Genomic DNA, 20,842 nt, shown 5'->3' on the forward strand with positions numbered 1-20,842 from the left:
CCAACTGCTCTCTACATTTACATTTACATTTAAGTCATTTAGCAGACGCTCTTATCCAGAGTGACTCTACATTTTATTTAGTGAAGGAAAAAAAACGTCCAGGTGAGAGGTAACTACTACTTCATCGTTGCATCAGTCTCACTCATGCAGTTTTGAGTTGAGACAACCAGCTTGAAGCTGTTACCTGTAGGTGGTGTCGTGAACACTGCAGTGTTATGGAGGGCAGGGGTTTTGACACAGGTTGGCAGCAGAGGCCGAAGTATTTTCCACTTTCCAACCCCGTGGACGATATACCACCTGGCTGACTTCGACTCACCCAACCTGGGACGGTTGATCTTCAGGGCCTCCTGGACTCAGAGCAGCGTAGGAGAGATCTGGAAGTCAGTCTGGCTCGGGTCGAAAGTGCTCTGCAGAAACAGGCTCCGACTGCTCCAGAGAATGGGCCGAGGGAGCCGGCATGCACAACCCCAGGTAATAGACAGCTGCTGCTGCCACCTGTTCTGTAGTATAGGCTGTGTCCTTCATGACCACTGATCTATGATTGGACTGGGTAGGTTTCCAGCTCCCCATGACACTTGCCGCATTCCATTATGTTTGTGTTCCATTTTGTATCAGGGATTGTAAAGGAAGGGAATTTAGGCTAATGACACATCTAAATAAATATCTAGCTGAGTGGATTTCCTTTCTCATAGGGTAACTGCTAACTTGTGCCATAGTTTGACCCATATTTGTTAATTGCCTCCCCCACAGATACTTGTTTTGAATCTTTGGCAGATCAAACAACCAGAAACTCCATCCCAGACTTATCAGGGAATGTCTACATCCCACCATGTGGTGACCTTTACAGAAGGTAATGAATAACTGGTGCTTCTTGATCAGTGCAGTGGATCATTGGGCTCCTGAGTGGCGCAGCCGGCTAAGGCACTGCATCTGTGCTAGAGGCGTCATTACAGACCCTGGTTTGACTCCAGGCTGTATCACAACCGGCCGTGGTTGGGAGTCACATAGGACGGCGCACGATTGGCCCAGCGTCATCCGGGTTAGGGTTTGGCCGGGGTAGGCCGTCATTGTAAGTAAGACATTTCTTCTTAACTGACTTGTCTAGTTAAATAATAATAAAAACATTTTGGGGGGGCTTTCTCTTGTTGTATGTTGCCCAGGACTTTTCTGTCTCATGTCCTCAGAGTGGGCAGGTTAAAGTTGGACTTGGAGATCATTAGCGCCCAACAGGACCAGGTTTTCTGTTCTGGGGGAAAGTGTCCCCAGGAATGGACCATCATCGGCCTATAAGGACAGCTTGACTCCTGTAAACCCTTCATAAGCATAGGAAACTATCCTCCCATTGGCAGAATGAAAGCTGCCCACTATATGTCCACTGAAATGATATCTTTCATTTTGACCTCTGTTTGTCAATCAGGAGAATTGACTCAGTACCGTTCCTCTAGTGTCAGAGAGAGGACCATAATATCAATGACCTAGCTTATTTATCAAGCAGTGGACAAAGGTCAACATTTGAAAGTAAATCACTCTCTCATCCTTTTGTTCACTAATAACATGACAAAACTGACACCGATCATGTAAACACCATGAAAAAATAATCCTGGGTGGCTGACTGATGTGTTTGGGTCCTAACCCAAGAAACTGTTGGTGTTTTCAGGAGCGAGACAAACTTGAGCATCTGCTGGAGGAGTCTAGGGCCTAGCAGGGCCTGGTGGAGCAGGTAAGGGATGCCTCAGAGGCCCGTATGGAAGCCCTCCACTCCCAGCTATATTAGGAACGCTTCAGCTTCCAGGAGACACACAGAGAGAGACTGGCCACACAGGCAGAGCAACATGGCAGCAAGCAGGTGGAGAATTGGAAGACCAGACCAACTAAACTGGTACAGGGATTCACACCCAAAATGGATTCAGGTGGTTCGTTCTACACTTCGTATTTGTACAGAAGCATGTAATCTTGCCAGACGTCTCGGTAGTATCTAACCCAGGCCTCACCTGATAAGGCTAACAGAAAACTGAAAGGGGGTGTGAACCAGTAGAAGTCAGGTTTTACCAATCATCACACCAGTTGTGAGTAGCCACACAACAGTTGTCTGTATAATAATGCCACAGTAAAGACATATACTATTTTGTGTAACACCACTATGTTGGCTGATGATCTGCAGATGAATAAGTCCCTGTAAATGGAGGTGGTGTCTCTCAGACAGAGGCTGGGGTCTGCAGAGGAGTGACCAACCTGATGGAGAGTGACAGGCACCTACTCAGGGTTCTCCTAGCGGCACCGGAGACAGAGCGGGAGGAGCTGCTTCAACAAGGACACCCCTCAGCCCTTGGGTAAGGAACCCCCAGCCTCTAATATTGGTGCACTTCGAGGGCTGAAAGAATCAGATGGATAAAATCAATATGGTTCTACTTAGCTCTTTTATAGGCTGGGGTAGAATGTCCCCCGTATTACTGCCTTACACCTATCCAAACCTTATGGTCGTCATACGTGCAAAGAGAGTATGGGTGGATTTGGGATGGAATCAGTATCTCTAACTTCAATCTTGAGGTAATGGAGAATTTTATTTTCTCATTGTTTTCACTCTTTACATCAGAGTGCTGATAGCTCCAGAACACGGAGAAACAGTCAGACTTCTAACGGAGGAACAAAAACCAGTGGTTTGTCAGTCCAATTGGAAATGGTCAGACTTATAAAGGACGAGCCAGAAGCATGGGTTTGTCAGTCCACATCTTTTTGTCTCTTAGGAGCACTTGGGAAACGAAAGTGGAAATCTCTGGAAAGGAGGAGAGGGTGAGGGAGGAGAGTGCCGTGTATGAAATGGAGGAACAAGATGAGGAAGAGAGAGCGGAAGGGAATAATGTGTGTTATTCATCTGCAGTCAAAATTCAGTGAGGACTTAAGATCCATGAGGTGACCCACTCTAGGCCTGGCCCACAGAAAGAAATAAAGGAAGAGAACCTGGTAACTGCCTCTTTGGGAGTCCTTTCCTACAGCACCATGTCACGTTGAAGCGGTCGAACATGTGGCAGACTGATGTTTCCTTTCAAACATACCTCTCCTCCAAACTCCACTTCAGCAGTTCCCAAACTTTCATTTAACATATAAAAATGTTATATAATATAACAAGCATATATTTTTTCTAAACCTGGGATATTATTAAGCCATGGTATTTATTATACTTCCAGTACTTTGTTAAAATATCACTTTAGTAAAGTTCATGCAACCTGAGAACCATTTTTATGCCAAGATGCTACTTTTTGCAGTTTACTGTGCTACATGCTTCACCATCCAGTATCATGCCAACACATGCTGAATAGACAAGCTATAGACATACCTATGAGTTATGTGTATTGTCGATTTCTGAGGATTCACTGGCTTAGAATACTGCTGATCAAAGATAATTCTAGACAGTCTCTGCCTCTGGTCTGTGAGGGGAAAGAGGGGAATCTGGAGAGCCCATTCTCTAACAGCTGTGCTCAAATCTGGCTATGTATACATTATAACAACCTTATGTAACAGCAAGCTTGTTACAGCCACAAAGCCCACGACCAATGTCCATTTCTTCATGTAACACCCAATTACACTGGTTGACACAGAGTGCCATTGTCTTAGTCTGAGGACTCTGACATATTCTTGTTTATTGTTGAGGCTGGTGAGTTTTGATTTCTGGCTTAAGCTAATACTAATCCCTCTCTGAGACTATTTTCTTTGGCCCTGAGCTTGTGGTCCACGGTGCACTGCCTTTTACTGCCCTGGTCCCCGAGAACACGGGATATGCAGACTGGGAAGACATGGTTGGAATACCGCAGGGCTAGACAATTTCTCTCACCGATATGACACTGTCATTATGAAAGGACCAATCAGAGCTGGGTGATGATGTCATTGTGAAGGGTTAAGACAGAACTACGTTTTAGGATGTAAAGAAAGCACTCCTAGATAGCAGTATTTTTCTTTGAAAAATATGTAAAGACAGTTATTTTGTATTTATATTATTATCATAATATATGCCATTTAGCAGTTGCTTTTATCCAAAATGACTTAAGTCATGCGTGCATACATTTTAAGTCTGGGTGGTCCTGGGAATCAAACCCACTATCCTGATGTTGCATGCACCATGCTCTACCAACTGAGATACTTCATATTTTCCTCTGTTCTTTTCACTTCCAAGTACACTGCTTACTCAGGAATAGGTGTTACATAATGTTATTACATTCATACTGACCAATCCTGGCACTTTATTCTTGGAGCATACTGGACTAATTTCCCCCTACAGTTTAGCTGATCTTGCACTAATTTTATTTGTTGCAACTGAGAGGTATGTGCCCAAAACCATGTACTTATGGCTGTCTGGCTGATGCAATGTTGCATGACTCCACACTGGCACAGACCGCACAGACAGTCCTTCTTGATTGAGGAAGCTGGAAACTCCCTACTCACTAACACTCTCACTTTATTCCTCCATCTTTTTCTCTGTTATTCTCTCGCTCTCTCTCATTATGAGGAAATGGGATGATGACCCTGTCATGAGATTTTCCATTGACGTCATCACAGTCCAAGACTTCCATGTGTTCTCAGTGTAAGCTTGTCCCTGTTGCTTTTTAACAGCCCCATGTCTGCTCATTTCAACGGCGATACAAACGTCAAACTAGGTATGTGTCCTGTTAACATTGCTCCACAATCAACTCCTGATTAAGTACACTTCAGATACTGTAAGTGTAATCTGTTTTAGTGCAATAAAGTTGCATTTACCAGATGTTGACTGTAATCCAAAATAACTACTATTCATACAATGTTAATGCAACCCTATCATTCCATGTACAGACCCTGCAGGAACCCTAGCGCAAATCCTCCTTTTGAAAACCCAGGAGTTACACCAGCAGGTAACAATGAAAACAAAGTCATGTGGAGATTGAATAGATACACCTCCCTGTTTCACATAAAATGTATTCCATGCGTTCCATTCCATCTACTACATAATGATGTACTTCGGTTTCGCAGCCGGAGAAAGTCCTGGCGGTGAGGCACATTCTTAGATAAACAGATGCTATCTACTACCTAAAAGGGTTCTTTGGATATCCCCATAGGAGACCCCTTTGAGTTCCATGTAGAACCCTTGCCAGATGGTTCTACCTGGAACCAAAAAGGGTTCCCCTATGGGGACAGCCGAAGAACACTTTTGGAACAATTTTTTTTTTCTCCTAAGTGTAGCCACAGATGGCAGACTTGGTGCCCTTGGGACCAGTATTTGTCATGAAGCTTAACTTTATACCTTCCTTCCTCATCTGTGTCTCATCTCAGGACAGAGAGAAGGGGCTGGTATTTGTCAATCGCTGGAATTCATGGCAGCACGATCCAATGGTAGCCAGTCCAGTCAGTTCTTAGTATCACCTCACACCAAGTTGCCCATATCTATATCTAGACCTCTATACCAGGCGGTGTCAGACTGTTTTTTCTGCTGCCGCACGGCATGCGGTACTGGAACGCCAAGTCCAAGAGGCTTCTGCTTCTACCCCCAAGCCATAAGACTCCTGAACAGCTAATCAAATGGCTACCCAGACTCTTTGCATTGCCCCCCCGCTACTGTTATCTATGCATAGGCACTTTTTTTCTGATAATTGAATCAATGCATGAAACAAACCATGTGGACAAAGTTGTGTAGTAATAATTGGTTATGCCTCTACAGTTGGCATGACCAACATGGGCTACTATATCAGTGTTTCCAGTTATCATGCTAGCAAAGGTAACTGAAAGTGGTGACCCCTTGTGGACTGGTTTGAACAGGAGCACTTATTTATTTTTAATCAACCGAGATTCATTATTTATTTCTCAAATGTAGTTGACGAACAAAAGACGTAAAAAAAAATAGGATTATTCACACAGCGCAAACACACTGGGGTCAAAATCCCCTTTGACTTGATAAGTTTCAACTACATTGCATTCATCACTCAGTTGTGATTCATTCATCACTTTTAGCTCAGCAGTCAGGAGAGGAGACAAGGAAAGGAGACGACCACACCAATGCCTCCTTGCCTTCAAATGATTGAGACAAACCCCATTAATTCAGACAGTTCTCGAACATCCTTCTCCGGAGCAGAGTGGTCCCCTAGCCTAGATGGATCCGTCGGCCACCCTTCTGAAGAGCGTCTGTCGCTGCTGGGCTGTCATGTTCTCACAGCTCTCCAGCAGGTTGGCCACGATGAGGGTCTGCTGGATGGTCTTGGACTTGACCCACACCCGCCCATTCATCCCCACCACAATCTCAAAGGGGAACATCTTCTCCAGGTCCTTGGCTATCTCACTCTGGGGTGCCAGCAGCCTGGATAAAGAGAGGACAATTACTATTCAGAACCAGGGTCGTGTTGAGTGGTGCAACATAACAGAATGTTTAGATAGATTTGTAAAATGTAGATCATATGCTGAATGTTAACTGTGAGGCTGTTTTGAATAACACTTGCTAAATGACCATAGACTAGTTTTATTATTGTGACATACCTGCGTACAAGTCCTAGGGACACCTTGAAGAGAAGCCCGCCTGCTCCAAACACCCCCATCCCATTGGCTCGTCCACAGCTGTCTATACACACCAGCTCCGGCTCCATGTCTTTGTTGGCAATGATGAACTGAGAGTACACCAGGTCCCCCACCTGCAACGGCACCACAGAAACAAAATTGAGAAAGACTACCGCCATCAAACTTTAAATTGAATTGATTTCAGGTGAATTTGACTTTCTTTACGTGCTCACATGCCTGCAATTGATTGTTAGCTGAAGTTTGTAGTGGCTGTTTAAAGAACAGCCCTGGATGACCTTTTCTCTTGGCCCATAGACTACTTTTTAGGGTGAAGAACCATCTAATGTCGAGTTGTAAAATAGTGAGCCTTCCTCCTGGAAGAATAAAGAAGTGTTTGTGACAATACTGACCTGCACATTAGGTCTATTCCTCTTGGTAGCCCCCTCGAAGGCGAGGTAGGAGAGTGACGCCTGCTCACTCCCCCCTACATCCACCTTGAAGATGTCACCTGACTTGGTAGTTATGATGCCAATCACACTCTCCCCCTTTCCTGGAACATACTGGGCGAAAGGAAATAAACAGCGAGTCCATAACTTACTTGAAAAAGACACTGCCTGTGTTGTGCCGAAAATCTCCCCCCTGACAGAATTCTGCCCCCCACCTTCGCGTGAACGCGCACAAACAATTCTTCATTGCTGCTAGTTGGGATTTCTGCTCTTCACTCTGTCGGTTTAGGCTACATTTAACTGAAAACTGAACTGCAGGCATTACTAGTGCCTCCCCCGTGATCAAAACACAAATCAAATTAAACGCAGCCTAACTGATCATTGACAGCTGCCTTGAAGGACACGAATAAAAAATACTTTCTGCTACTAAGATCCGTGAAATGTAGGCTAAACTGACGACGGAGTGAAGAGCATAAATCTCAACTAGCAGCAATGAAGAAATGAGTGTGAGCGCTTTCACGCGAAGGGAGGGGGATTCTGTCAGGTGGAAAAATTGTCACAAAACCGGTAACAACCCTTGGGAAGTCCAAGTCTGGTACTAGAGTGCAAAATGTTCATGCATGCCATCAATTTCACCAACCTTTTTACCTCATTCCTGCCAAGACCATATTTGTATTGGGGTTGTGAATTGTCTGTTTACTGTGACAAAGATGGTAACGTTAGCTAATTAAATATAGTAGTTAAACTCTGCAGAGATACCATAGGCACGCGCCTTTCTTTGTAAAACACGTGGTTACCAACGCATCGTGCGTTTCTTCTCCAAACGCATATAATGAATCTGACCCTGAATGATATCGCTAGGTATCTAGATAGGTAGCTATTTATCAGTTATTCCAGATACATACCCTCCTTTGCTGAGAGTCTATCCAGTACAGATTCGGTTGTTTATGTCGAAGGATTCCGCTTTTGCAAACGAGAACTTCATCTCCGTTTCGCCGAAGCCCTGGTCCACAAACAACTTTCTCGGGTTTGCTGTCGGTGATACTTTCAGGCATTTGAAAAGAAAATACATCTCCTGGTAATAAAACATCTCCAACTTTATCTTTGAAACAACTCAGCATGTCTGCAAATGTGCACTTCTGATAGGGGAAACAATAAATGTGACACAGGAAATCTCTGAAGAAAAAGCAAAAACGGAAGTATATTTGTTGTAGCTCACCCATGTGGTTACTACAAGTTACTACTACTAAGAATGTGACTTTAATGTATTGTTGGTGTAATATCTTGTGTATTGTATTCCAATCAACATACTACGTGAATAATGACATAAAAATAGGACAATATAACACAAACAAATAAACAAACCATGTGGACACAATAATGAGCATCTGGACCTTTAATGATAAAAGATTCCACAGGAGCTGTGACTGAAAAATCGATTTATTCTTTACAAAGATAGTGTTAAGATTGAATACAAATGAATATGATTATAAATGATTGTGTGTGTACTGTGCATGAGTGTTCCATAAAAAAACTACTTCTACAATCACAGAAAGAATCAAAGATAAATGTGATGATAATATCACATTCACAGCGGAATCATCTGTACTTGAGTAGGCTACTCTTCAGCAACTTCCGTCTTTCACTATCAAGATGTCTGCATTGGTTTCCCTTAAGAGAGACACAGAAAGAAACAGCCAGTAAGATTTTTTTAAAGCAAGCAAAACGTCTCTTATAAAGCTTTCCAGTGGACTAATTCTGTGTTTTCTATAGATCTTTTTTCATAGGTGGAGTAGAAAATCACTTGCCTAGTCACCAGATCTCTTTGTTCAGATCCTGCAACCAGACAAATGTAGCACCACCCTGTGCTTACTGGCTATAACAAAATGTACAACTGTGCGTGGATGACGCTGGGGGTGCTACAGAGATGAGCAGCACACCCAATCAATTAGAGGAAACATTTCAGGATAATTAAACTGATATATGGTAGACTCACAGCCGGTGAACACACAGAGAACACTCGTTGGGATAAGTGTTTCCATCATTACCACACACTGGGGAGTAGTTGAGCGGGCATGCCTGGGATTGGCTCATATCCCCACAAGATGGCTAGTAAAAGAATAAAATAACATTTCAAGATGATATCAGCTTGCCACCTGGAAGACTAAACCAATCCTGGTTGTCTATAGTCATGCATGGACATTCTCATGAATTCATTTGTAGTTGCCACATTAGTAAAGGGAACTGTAATGATAATATTGTAATGGAAGCCTCACCCTCCTGTAGAGTCTGGACTGGTCTGCTGCGTCTACTAATGCGACATATAACCACAAGTAGAATTTAACCTATTATTCTTTACTACCTATCATTTATTATCATAACTGCTAATGAACAGTACAATCGACAGTACAATCTTTGTCATGTTTTGACAAACTACTGTTCCGAAATGGAAATGAAACACGAATTATGTACAGAATAGGCAGCCATTTTGTTCATATAAATGATTAATGTATTTACCTGCAGAAAAAAAGACAGCCAGGCAGACTAGCAAAATAGTTTTCCCAATCATGTTCATGTGGTCTGACCAAAAGAGATCCAATTCAACTGCTAACAATAGTTGGTATAGGTCCAATTACTGAATGCAGCTCCAAAAGTACACTATAATCTCTATGTCTTCTTTGCTACTGTATTATCTGCGATGTGCCTTGCTCAATGTCTGCTGTTGGTTTAGTCCCTGTGGATGGAGTGGCGTTGTCATATAGTGGAGGTCGCGTCTGTTTGTCTGTGAAATAATGTGACCCTGTGTTGGGTAAAGCTGATGTTTTGACGGCATTGCACCTGACCAGCCCGCCAGCAGCAGTTACGGCAGAGCCCCCCTATTGTCCAGGCCTTTATTAAGGGATGAACATTCCTACTGCCTAAATATTGCTGAGCGCCCAATAAAAACGGGGGTGTGACACTGGTGTTGTTGATGATGAAATGCATACATGTTGACCAAGAGAAACTATCAAACCTTACTATGTAATACGTTTTTTTAAGCACTGAATTAAAGACCGTACATTATGTTCACTGAATTTGTACCAATTTTGTAATATTTTGGTCCCCACAACAACATAACCTGGTCTTGTTTTCACCTGTATGTATACTTATATTGGCCGTGTTCGAGAGCATCAAATCCATGATGCATTGTGAGTAAATGGTGACTGCCTGACTGATCTACAAATAACAATGAGTAGTTATTAAAGATGCATGGTGATTTGTAGCTCAGTCAGTCGGGAGTCGCCTGCACTGTCGGCTGCAACGTCGACAAACCCATTGTCTTTGTGCTAATGCTAACGAGGCTCTCATTCACATGCCTTCTACTATGTACAGTCAATCAAATATGATTTATATAATAATTTTGCCACATAAGGCTCAATACAATACGGTCAGGTAGCGTTGGGCCAGTAACCGAAAGGTTGCGGGATCGAATCCCCGAGCTGACGAGGTAAAAATCTATCGTTCTGCCACTGAGCACGGCAGTTAACACACTGTTCCCCGGACGCAGAAGACGTGGATTTCGATTAGGGCATCCCCCGCACCTCTCCGATTCAGAGGGGTTGGGTTAAATGCGGAAGACACATTTCAGTTGTACAATTGACTAGGTATTCCTCTTTCCCTAAAATTAGTGACAGGGAGGACGAAAGTTTGAGATGAATCAGACTCTAGAGGGGGTGGTATTAATCTGGTTGGATGAAATATTCGGAATAGTAAATTATACTTTTCTTTTCAAATTGTACTTTATTTATTATTATTCATAATATTTTAACTCACCCAAGTGTGGATATACATGTCATATTTTATTATTCCTATGCGTTACCAAATTACATTTTATCTTCTCCCTTGGACCATCATTGAGATCTGAAAGGTAGCTCAAATTAGTATTTTTTTTCATGGATGTCTAAATTTGAGTTTCTCTCGGTTTCCGTAGTCTACAACTGCACAACGCCAAAGAGTATCTATTATATTGACAAGATAGCCGAGTGACCGCTCTAACAATGGAAATACATGTCCACAATTGAGCTTAGCCAAGTGAGATCAGGTGGGACCATTCTAGCCAATGAGAGGACAGATACGCGTGTGAACAACAGGCTTATGTTAAATTCTTCTATAAGAATTTAACGACTGCACAGGGCTGTTTTGGATGACTGGCTGCGAATGTTTATTGAATTGTTTTATTTCTGCCTTTTCTATTCCAGACATCTGAAATTCACTAAAGCATCCCATGTATGTAACTTTAGTCTTTCACTTTTCAATAACTGAGTTGTTTTTCTCAAAGTCGCCGGAAGGCCACGTGCATCCACTTACACATTAACATATGTGTAACAGACTAAACTTTATATTCGATCAAATTAGCCTCACTTATATTCGACACTCTCTCATAGACTTCCATACAAAAAAGGACAGAGTAAATCCTTTTGGGGCGGAGTAAATCCTCTCGCTTCGCCTCTTCGGACAACTCAAAAACAGTTTACTGAACCAGAGATTTGTAAATAATGACGGTATGCTAATGTATCCGCCCAACAAAGACAGGCGATGGAGTTAGGTCCAAAAGAAACCCATATAAATTCACTATTTTGTACAGATTTGGACGAGAGTGAAACGTCTCGCTCTGCCATCCTCTCTGACTGAACTCAAGGTGCTCTTGGTTACTTTTTGCGACACTAGTGGTATTATAAAAACTTTCAAGCGAAATGTTTACAGTAAGAAATTCATTTCGCAGATCGTCAAGGCTTATAGAAAATATTTGTTTGAAAAATGGTGACATGGTAAGTTTGGACTATTATAATTTGGTCTATTTTGACAGTGGGATGAGGGCAAATTCCAATGCAAATCGATTGTTAACATTATTTTAAAAGTTCAGGTTTGTAGCTTAACAGTCAGGTTTGACAAAAGTCAATGTGAGTTTCAGTTTATCTATGCAAACGCTTTTCTTTCTTTTTTTGCAATATCGGCGTGGTATTGCGAAATCTTGGAAACTATAGGAGAGATTTTCCCTCGGTGTATGTAGCCCAACCGGTCGGCAGATGGCACTATTATTAATTTCACGTTGTTTGACAAATGATTGCCTTAACTTCATTAAGTCATTCTATGAGAAAATGTCATGCATGTTACATGTTTTATTTACAATGGACATATAGGATACAGTGTGTGACTTGTTTTTATAATTTACCATATCTAACTTTGCATAATAATGTAACATTGTCTTAGATTTTCGAAGCAAGAGTACGAGTAACGTTATGCAATATAATTCATGCACACTGCAGACATTTTAGACTGGAAGAAGTCAAACTCCAATGTACGACAGACCTTTGGACCAAACTGAATGAAAGGTTGGGTAGCAAGCTGATTCCAAAACGCCAAGGCCCGGTTTTCCAAAAGCATCTCAAAGCTATGTTCAATCTCCGAGCTGTTTCCCAAAACCATCGTTAACGTTGCCCTTGAAAACGCTCGTAGTCTAATTTTTGCCTCCGACCACTCGTAGAAAAGCCAAGTGCTTCGTATATGCTCTTTTTTGCCCTACCGCGTCACTTTAGGCCTATAGGCTACACAGAATATCTCCGCTAAATATTGGGTTTATCAGTCTGTGACCGCAGGTAACTTCAGAACAAAGTTCACTACAAATACAAAGTTACCAATATCTTTGCAATTGATACAAACAAGCGAAGTATAAAAATATGCTTCAAATTAAAACTGAGATGACTGCATTAAAATATAAACAGTAGGCCTATTTAAATCATATTGAAATACATTCCATGTTCAATCAATTTAGTTATATTTTGCTACAGTCTGTCATTTGTCTCTATATTTTATGTGTAGCTTAACTGTGCGCAATGACGTGTCAGATCCGTGATTTAGGGCAGTTTTATTGGGTAAGCAATAAGACGCATCAATATTTGTAGCCGTAAATGGTAATATTTTTCTAGAAGCTGATCCGTCGTCAGTATTGTGAAATAATTCAAATGTAAAAGTTATATTTGCATTCAGAAAGCTGACCCGTGAACAGCACTAACTTTCTTTCGATCATACCAGTATCGACACATGCTCCAACGATGATTTGCGTGGTGTTTTGGGAAACGTGTATCTCCTGCGGTTGAAGGAACGATGCATCAATAAAACATCGGTTAGCCTAAATTCCATCGCTATCGGGAAACAGGACTAGAATAGTTTTGCTCATAGGAGTAGGCAATTAGTTTAATATTAGTTTAACGTGATAAATAGCGGAAAGACGACACCAAAGGTTTGACTAAAACTCACATTTAAGTCATGACACTGAATAAAGTATCCAGCTGGGTCCCTCAAGCAAAAAAAAACATGAAATTAAGAGAGAAATTAGAATACATATAGTATCTTATTAGAATTTCATGCTGTCAGTAATGGACAATTAATTCCATGGTAACGGAATTATGCTGAGACTCACAATTTCTTTAAAACAATTAAATAAACAAACATTCATTTCAAGGTTTAACAAGCCATACTATGCACAACGACTACTTTGAACAGTTTACACAGTACATAAAAAAAACTGCATATTCAAAGTTTGTTAACAGAATTTCTGTAAAATCTCCTTCAGTTTTATTTTGTTCCAAACGTTGGATATGCACATTTCTTCCTGTAAATGTGTTTTTGTAAAATGGTGAGTGGAAATGATTAAAAGTAGTTCCTGTGCAAACAATTCTATTGTTTATTAAACTTTGAAATCAATCGTTTTTGTTAATGTACTTTAATCTGTCTCAGCAAAATTCGCTTACCATAGAATTAATGTAAAACCCACATTGACCACAGGGTGTCAGCAGTGACTGTACTTCTCTCCTGTCAGGCTCTGGACTGTATTTCCACTGGCCCCCAGCAGCAACAAGGGACCTTCTATGAATTCCGTACCTATAGAATCCTTCCAGAGAAGAACGCTGCCTTCCTCAAGCTGACCAATGAGAAGATCCACCTGCGTACTGCTCACTCCGAGCTCCTGGGCTACTGGAGTGTAGAGTACGGAGGCTTGAACCAGGTCTTCCACATCTGGAAGTATGGTGAGGAGGTGGCTGAGAGCAAGCTAGGGCTTTGAGGACCAGTCCATGTGTAACTCAGTCAACTCAGGAAATACTGTACATTGAAATTGTATAAAGGAATGTATATTCACCTACAATAAGCAAGCACTCATGTTTGCATTTCGGAATCCTAAATTGACTGTAAGGGAACCTGCATGAACTCAAGCCCAGAGAACAATGTAAAATAAGCCATTGTATCGTCAGTATATCTCACTGTCTCTCCTGTTGTTGTGTTGCTATCTAGACAGCTATGCTCAGCGGGCAGGTGTGCGCGCATCCTTGGCTCAGGACACCAAATGGATTGAGGAGTACATCTCCAAGGCCATGCCCATGCTCATGTCTCAGGACAACGAGGTCACGTATTTGGTACCCTGGAGCAAGGTGGACAGGCCACCCAAGGAAGGTGGTGAGTAGCTGAGTTAAATAATTACCCTCTTGTCTGACACTGTTTGAGTTTAGTTGTCCCAAGAAAGAAAAACAGAACTTCTCCCTCCTTTGTTTGTGTGTATTTGTGCATGTGTATTGACCTTTTGTGTTTATTTCCTTGGACAACACTAATCCTTTTAGAGTAGTTATATTTCTTGTAAGTACAGGACAGCACCTTGTGTTTTTAGCAGGAAATGAAATCAGCCATGTTTACCCAAAAGAGGTGGTGGCAGGTAGCCTCGCTTCTTTGCATGTTGGGCAAGTAATGGAAAGGTTGCTGGTTTGAATTCCCCGAGCTGACTAGGTGACTAATCTGTCAATGTGCCATTGATCAAGGCACTTAAACCTAAACCTGTATGTCGCTCTGGATAAGAGTGTCTGCTTACTGATTGAAAGGTAAATGAGTGATTTCCCCACAGGGAGGAGTTTAGCCTCATTTAAAAGGAGTTTTTGAAACGTACAGCACATGACATTCATATTGATTTGGTAAACAAAACCACTGTGTTCCAATGAAGAAAAAGTTCATTTCAACACAGATCTGTAGTGCTATGTTGCATCACCCTCGACAGTTGAATGCACTCAGTTAACTGCTCTAGAATTAGTGTTCTGCCAAACCACTGAACTCGATTTAAAGCATTTGCAGAGGCTAGGGGTTGGTTTAAAAAAATTATTATAGTTGGATATGTTGCATATTATTAAGGGTGTTGTGTGTGTGTGTGTGTGTGTGTCTCAGGGGTATATGAGTTGGCATCATTCCAGATGAGGCCAGGAGGCCCAGCAGTGTGGGGGGAGGCCTTCCAGGCTGCAGTCAGTACCCACGCTGCTGGGGGGCATGCCCACCTGGTAGGGGTCTTTCACAGTGAGTTTGGACGGCTCAACAAAGGTACAGTAACAATCGGGTCAATGATTATCAGGATGGAATGATCTAACACATGTGTAACAACACTGATATTATAATATGAATGCAAGAGTGTGAGGCAGAATGGGATTTCTCCTTGTTTGCCAGTGAATGCCCTGTGGTGGTATGAGAGTCCGGACCAACGGGCAGCAGTACGCCACAAAGCCCATGGTGATGCCAGGGTGGTGGCAGCCGGTAAGCCCTTCAATTTATTCCCCTTTTAATCCAAGAAGAAAAGGGAATGTTGACAGCTCTATTCACATTTTAGTTTCTATCTGCACTCTTCCAAATCTCTCTCATGATCTCTCTCCCCAAAGTGAGGGAGAGTGTGACCTATCTGGAGTCGCAGACGAGCAAACTCATGTTCCCCTGCCCCTACTCTCCCCTCAAGTGATCTCACACTGAAACCCAGGATTAAAGGGACTAAACCTCAACTGGATCTAATATGCGTCTTACACTGTTTATAGACCTAAGTAGAGGTTATAAAATGCTACTGAGATTTCTTAAATCCATCAACCAATGGTGATCATGTCATCTAAATGTGATGAGTTGCACTCAAACAATGTATTAATTTTAATTATGAATGGTATACTGATATCAATATATAAGTCACTCAGAACCAAGTATAATTAGGACCTTGGCTATAACAATGTTTATTTCATTCTACTGAGGACTATTCAGTCTCAACAATAGATGGCTCTTGTGAAATGCATTTGTTGTAAATAACTGCTTGTTATGAAATGCCTCTGTCCTGAATCAAACAGTTGTTAGTAATGGATTAGATTTATTATAGGTATTATAATATTACATTTAGACGCGTGCATATGGGTGGTCCTGGGAATCGAACCCACTACTCATACTATATTAATAGGTATAGATAATTGTGCCTTATTCATCGTGTACATACCACATGAATACTTGTCTGGACTAGAATGCGCTTTTCTGTAACCTTTGTCAATAAGAAGGTTATGTGAAAATGTATGACCAATAAAGGCATATTTCAAAATGAAACCTTCTGCTAAAATGTGGTTTCGGACAGGATTAAGTTTACGGCCATGTTGACACAAGATTAAGAGAATGGAAAACACTTGCCAGGACTGACGATTTGCTGGGTTTTATTGTGTAAATAAGTATTGTACAGGGCGAGTAACAGACATTCCCACAGCCTTTCTCAATACATTAAAAACAAACAGCTATTAAATAAATAATTTTCTTGGTAGGATTCTTTCTTTTTGATCGAAAACAAAACAAACAATTGTATACAGTCTGTGGAAATTCCAGTGCAAAAACAATATTCCAATTAACACCACAAAGTGCTTGGAATGTTGAACTGCCCTCATTTCAGGCAAGCTTTGTTTCAAAATACTGAGTCATTTCACCCGAATGACCACAAAATGAATTTCACAATAAAATGGCACTTGACTGCACCGGTCTCTGCAACGATACATGACAAGCTTCCAGGTCACACGTTATGACAGGAGTTCAGAACTGACATGGCACGATTGGTCCCTTCCAGTATCCATGATGATGTTACTCGATTTACTATCATCAACCCATGGAGGGAATGTTTCTGTCTTCACCTAGTGGTTAGATGGTGAAAATACTGAAGTATCCTTAACAGTTTGTCTGGCAGGGCACTGTGGTATGTTGTGTTGAGGTATTCATTGCAAATGTTGATCATGTATCTTAACCCACAAACAAATCTTTTCGTTTTCTGTAAAAGCTATAAAATGTTTTTTTTTCATATTTTTTAAACTTGTAGTTATTTGCATAGTGTACATTGAAAAGTGTACTTAGTCTCTGCAATTGGAGTGTTTCAAAATGGCTGAGTCCACTACATAGTAAGGTACTGAACTACAAGGAAGAACATTCATAATTACAGTAATGCCACAATGTACTTAGCCAAACCAAATTAAACTATTCCTTGATAAATAAAAGGTACATCTTTCAAAACAAAATCAAACCAATTCAGATTCTACAGCCCTTGGCCACAGAAATGATTGGGATTCTTCATGTAATTCTGGCCTTGGAGAACAAAAGAAACAGACCATGAATTATTTTCCTATCATTGGTAGAAACCAGTTAATTGGAATTACACAAATGAACACAGTTTCCTTAAAAATATACACTGCATAACGTCTGCTGAAGCACAGGATAGAATTATGGCAGTTATTCCAAGTTTAATACTCTTTCTTCTTAATGACTATTGTGAAGGGCTCTCTGGGCCCCAACTCACTTCAGCACGATTGGGAAACTTTGCATTGAGCTTTCCAGCCGGGCCCTTCCGAGGGCAACACCTGGCTGAAGAATTAAAACGTTAAAATACTACAAGGACATAAACTCAGTCCAACACTGTTTGCGGGTTCCAGTTTTGGGTGGAAGATGGTGTCTGTTTGCTCACACCAAGCTCTCCTTTAGCCTCTCCTCGGCTAGCTTCTCTTCAGCCTGCCGCGAGCTGAGCGGGGTAGTGTCCATCACCGCCTCTTTGCGCTTAACTGAATTGTCTTTTGAGTGGTAATCGTCACTCTGGTCCTTGGCAAAGTTCACAAACACCTGGTAGAGAAGAGAGCGTGTAAGCTATTATCACAGTACATCCCAATAGCGTACATGATGCTATGTCCAGTCTACTAATAAAAGAACATGCAGAAAGACAAACATGCATAGTGCTGTAATCCACAATCACACCTCAACGAAAACAACTCTTGACCACAAAGCCTTAAATCAGTGACGGATGGCATCTTACCTGGTCCAGTGTGGTCTGCGACACAGAGTAGTCTTCTATCCGAAGCAGGTCCTTGTTCTTGGCCAGGATGCTGAAGATGTGCGCCAGGGAGGTGAGAGAGGAGGGCAGCTGGTACTGCAGCATGTTCCTGTGCTTCTCCTTCAGGGTGCTGCCCGGCAGCTCGCTCTCAATGAACTTCATCACCGGCGGCAGGTCAGGGTCCGCCCCCGCCACACGCAGGATGATGGTGTACCCGTCTCCGAACCTGGAGAGACAGAGGGAAGGAGAAAATAAGGGCGGTGGGGATCTACGACAAGGTGAAAAAATCATTTTATCATTCTTTTGGCTCACAAGAAAATAAGCTGAGCGTTCAAAAGGCAAACAAAGAGATTTCAGGAGAGGTAAAAAAAATATATATAAAAAAAACAAGAGGCTTGTAAGGCACCTCCCCTTTCAAATGATTACAAAACCATACAAAAAAGTATTGTTGAGAATTATAAACAAATACATCTAGATTTACACCAAAAAATTAAAACATGAATTAGGGGGGTTAAAAATAGTAAAATAAAAAATATATCAATACATCATTTGAGCAATTTACTGTATTTAAAGCCACAGAGCACACTTTGTAGGTATTGGCTTGTTTCATATGCATCAGTGAAAGGACTTGTCATTTTACCTATTCTTTAGGTGCTGAACGCTCCCCAAGCAACGGAATCTGCCGTTGACCATGATGGCCATTCTGGTGCACAAGGCCTCACATTCCTCCATACTGAAGACACAAAATGGTAGACACAGACATTAGGTACAGTGTAAAGGAATTGATGAACTAGAAATCACATCCCTGCAAAGGTTAGTCTATGTCAAATAAGCGAATACCATGTCAAAGTAAAGTTAACACTCCAAAAGCTATTATTGTCATCCTGCACAGTAAGTGGGTAAGCAATACCTTGAATCATGTAAACTACGTAGTACAAGCCAATAGGCTACATTTGTGCTAATGAGGATTGCCTAACCTAGCCTATACCGTACATAAGCTATGCTGCCAACCAATCAACAACAAGACTATGCATTTCAATGTATAGCAGTTAGATCTTAGCCTAGCATGGCTGAGGTGTTATGGTGTTTCTGGTTACCTGTGCGAGGTGAGCACCACGGAGCGTCCCTCCTTGATGACGCTGTGGATGCAGTTCCATAAGGCCCTGCGCGCTTTGGGGTCCATCCCAGTAGTGGGCTCGTCCTGTCACAAAGAGCACAGCCAGGTTAAGGTTGGCCCACAGGTTGAGCAGGAAACACACAGAGAAGACCAGCAGCAGGGGCGAGCAAGGCATTATGGCTCTTCTAGTGTTGCATTATGCTATTAGAAACTTGCTTTCTCTCTGGCTTTGTTTGTCTTTTCTCTTTCACTCTCACCATGTCTCTTGCATTGTCTCACCACTCAGTTTCTGTCTCTCTCTCCCTTTATCCCGCTCACAGCTGATGTGGCCAGCCCCTCTCTCCAGCCCAATAGGAGCAAAACATAAGCCTTCCAGGAACCATTTGAGAGCACTTGTGTGCCAGTGGGAGAGTTTTAATCTAACCCTCATTACACAACCATCGCTGCTGCAATCCCCACCGGGAGAACAATGAAACACCAGTTGTCTGATTTAGAGGAGGCTCCTTTGTTGATATGTCACATCAAGGTCACCTCCAAGCTGATGCAACCAGCCTGATCCCCTTGTGTTGGTGGTTACAGTTTATGTAGGTCTGTGTGTGTGTTGGGACAGTACGTACCAGGAACACGACGGGTGGTCCTCCTATTAGGGCCATGGCCGTGGAGAGTTTCCTCATGTTTCCTCCGCTGTAGCTTCCTGCTGCCTTGTCCACATACTTTACTAGGCCCAGCTTACGGATGCCCCATTCAGCAACCTCACACACTTCCTTCTCGGGCACTCCACGCAGGACTGCGTAGAACTCCAGGTGCTCTCTGCCTGTCAGCAGTTCGTTGATGGCGTCAAACTGGGGACAGTAGCCCATGTTCTGGTGCACTTCGTCTATCTCCCGCAGTATACTACCAAAGCAAAAAAAGCAAGTCTCACATTTAGACTACTGAAGCTCTCCACTGTAATACCTAGTATGAGCTCTCTGGCACAAAATGGCTGACTTACCTTTTTCCAGCCAGGAAAGCTTCTCCACTGGTGACCATGGAGTCTCCTGTCAGCATTTTGAATGTGGTGGTCTTTCCAGCTCCGTTCACACCCAGGAGGCCAAAGCACTGAGAGAAAGAGAAAGGAAACAGAGGAAATATACCTAAGGAGATTGAAAGAGATTGCATGTCATTGCATCGTGTATTTACTTGTTTAAAATAATCTAATCTTACCTCTCCAGGAGGGATGCCCACACACAGGCGGTCTACAACTGGCTTTTGCTTCCTCTTGTAGACCTTGGTGAGCTGTCGGAGCTCCAGGATGTCTCCCTGTCCCAGTCCGTTGACGATCCTCTGCCTCTCTCTGGCCACGTCCTCGTCCTCCTCACCCACCGGAGGGAGCTTGGTGTGCAGGTTAATGGGCTTGATGCAGAAGCGGTACTGGAAAAGGACGGTGATGATGAAGAAGACCACTCCTTCCACGGCCATGGCAAACAGGTTCTTGCCCACCATGTCCCATTCCAGAGGGGATCGGAAGCGGTTCTCACCTGTGAACAGCAGGAGGAGTGGGTTTAGAGAAATGTTCAAGAGACACCTATGCGCTGAATTACATAGAAAAATGGCTCATGG

At 42.4% G+C, this 20,842-nt stretch overlaps 4 protein-coding genes and 1 long non-coding RNA gene across 7 annotated transcripts in view; 2 read left to right on the top strand and 3 right to left on the bottom strand.

Annotated features, from left to right (window-relative positions):
- Nucleotides 1-54: 54 nt before the first annotated feature.
- Nucleotides 55-4,479, top strand: LOC127925632 (uncharacterized). The gene is made up of 3 exons (XR_008121633.1): nucleotides 55-471; nucleotides 751-1,069; nucleotides 1,658-4,479. It is a non-coding gene; the product is annotated as an uncharacterized LOC127925632 (long non-coding RNA).
- Nucleotides 4,480-5,768: 1,289 nt separating this feature from the next.
- LOC118378641 (exosome complex component RRP40-like) lies at nucleotides 5,769-8,139 on the bottom strand. The gene is made up of 4 exons (XM_035765634.2): nucleotides 7,862-8,139; nucleotides 6,921-7,070; nucleotides 6,493-6,644; nucleotides 5,769-6,316 (listed from the first exon to the last, which is right to left on the bottom strand). Exons 1-4 carry the CDS (start codon nucleotides 8,075-8,077, stop codon nucleotides 6,109-6,111), a joined length of 726 nt encoding a protein of 241 aa, XP_035621527.1. The 5' UTR covers nucleotides 8,078-8,139; the 3' UTR covers nucleotides 5,769-6,108.
- A 198-nt stretch (nucleotides 8,140-8,337) lies between these two features.
- On the bottom strand, nucleotides 8,338-12,703 carry LOC118378670 (probable pancreatic secretory proteinase inhibitor). The gene is made up of 3 exons (XM_052510646.1): nucleotides 12,306-12,703; nucleotides 8,953-9,065; nucleotides 8,338-8,627 (listed from the first exon to the last, which is right to left on the bottom strand). Exons 1-3 carry the CDS (start codon nucleotides 12,420-12,422, stop codon nucleotides 8,582-8,584), a joined length of 276 nt encoding a protein of 91 aa, XP_052366606.1. The 5' UTR covers nucleotides 12,423-12,703; the 3' UTR covers nucleotides 8,338-8,581.
- On the top strand, nucleotides 11,090-17,114 carry nipsnap3a (nipsnap homolog 3A (C. elegans)). Of its 2 annotated transcripts, none has more exons than XM_035765650.2 (6): nucleotides 11,090-11,222; nucleotides 13,816-14,023; nucleotides 14,286-14,447; nucleotides 15,201-15,350; nucleotides 15,474-15,560; nucleotides 15,683-17,114. In XM_035765650.2, exons 1-6 carry the CDS (start codon nucleotides 11,154-11,156, stop codon nucleotides 15,757-15,759), a joined length of 753 nt encoding a protein of 250 aa, XP_035621543.1. In that variant the 5' UTR covers nucleotides 11,090-11,153; the 3' UTR covers nucleotides 15,760-17,114. The 2 variants fall into 2 exon arrangements, with proteins under 2 accessions (XP_035621543.1, XP_035621536.1); XM_035765643.2 differs by lacking the exon at nucleotides 11,090-11,222 and adding an exon at nucleotides 11,447-11,764.
- Nucleotides 16,464-20,842, bottom strand: part of LOC118378590 (phospholipid-transporting ATPase ABCA1-like) — a 51,702-nt gene continuing 47,323 nt past the window's right edge. For both annotated transcript variants that reach the window (XM_052510495.1, XM_035765573.2), the window contains exons 31-37: nucleotides 20,447-20,760; nucleotides 20,235-20,341; nucleotides 19,861-20,137; nucleotides 19,224-19,327; nucleotides 18,767-18,859; nucleotides 18,109-18,352; nucleotides 16,464-17,918 (exon numbers count right to left, since the gene is read on the bottom strand). In XM_052510495.1, coding sequence (XP_052366455.1) covers nucleotides 17,763-17,918; nucleotides 18,109-18,352; nucleotides 18,767-18,859; nucleotides 19,224-19,327; nucleotides 19,861-20,137; nucleotides 20,235-20,341; nucleotides 20,447-20,760 — 1,295 coding nt within the window. In that variant the 3' untranslated portion in view covers nucleotides 16,464-17,762. The remainder of the gene's footprint in view (nucleotides 17,919-18,108; nucleotides 18,353-18,766; nucleotides 18,860-19,223; nucleotides 19,328-19,860; nucleotides 20,138-20,234; nucleotides 20,342-20,446; nucleotides 20,761-20,842) is intronic.

The sequence above is a fragment of the Oncorhynchus keta genome, chromosome 4 (assembly GCF_023373465.1).
Source record: "Oncorhynchus keta strain PuntledgeMale-10-30-2019 chromosome 4, Oket_V2, whole genome shotgun sequence".
NCBI lineage: Eukaryota > Metazoa > Chordata > Actinopteri > Salmoniformes > Salmonidae > Oncorhynchus > Oncorhynchus keta.

Bases quoted from the DNA above. Each gene is read 5' to 3' on its own strand.
- LOC118378641 (XM_035765634.2), bottom strand. From the start codon at position 8,077: ATGCTGAGTTGTTTCAAAGATAAAGTTGGAGATGTTTTATTACCAGGA. The intron at 7,071-7,861 runs GTATGTATCTGG...CCTTTCGCCCAG, and splicing joins TAGACTCTCAGCAAAGGAGG to TATGTTCCAGGAAAGGGGGA. The intron at 6,645-6,920 runs GTCAGTATTGTC...GTGCCGTTGCAG, and splicing joins GGAATAGACCTAATGTGCAG to GTGGGGGACCTGGTGTACTC.
- nipsnap3a (XM_035765643.2), top strand. From the start codon at position 11,690: ATGTTTACAGTAAGAAATTCATTTCGCAGATCGTCAAGGCTTATAGAA. The intron at 11,765-13,815 runs GTAAGTTTGGAC...CTCTCCTGTCAG, and splicing joins GTTTGAAAAATGGTGACATG to GCTCTGGACTGTATTTCCAC. The intron at 15,561-15,682 runs GTAAGCCCTTCA...CTCTCCCCAAAG, and splicing joins TGCCAGGGTGGTGGCAGCCG to TGAGGGAGAGTGTGACCTAT.
- LOC118378670 (XM_052510646.1), bottom strand. From the start codon at position 12,422: ATGGTTTTGGGAAACAGCTCGGAGATTGAACATAGCTTTGAGATGCTT. The intron at 9,066-12,305 runs GTCTGTCGTACA...TTCTTTTACTAG, and splicing joins TCATTCAGTTTGGTCCAAAG to CCATCTTGTGGGGATATGAG. The intron at 8,628-8,952 runs GTGAGTCTACCA...GTCTCTCTTAAG, and splicing joins TCTCTGTGTGTTCACCGGCT to GGAAACCAATGCAGACATCT.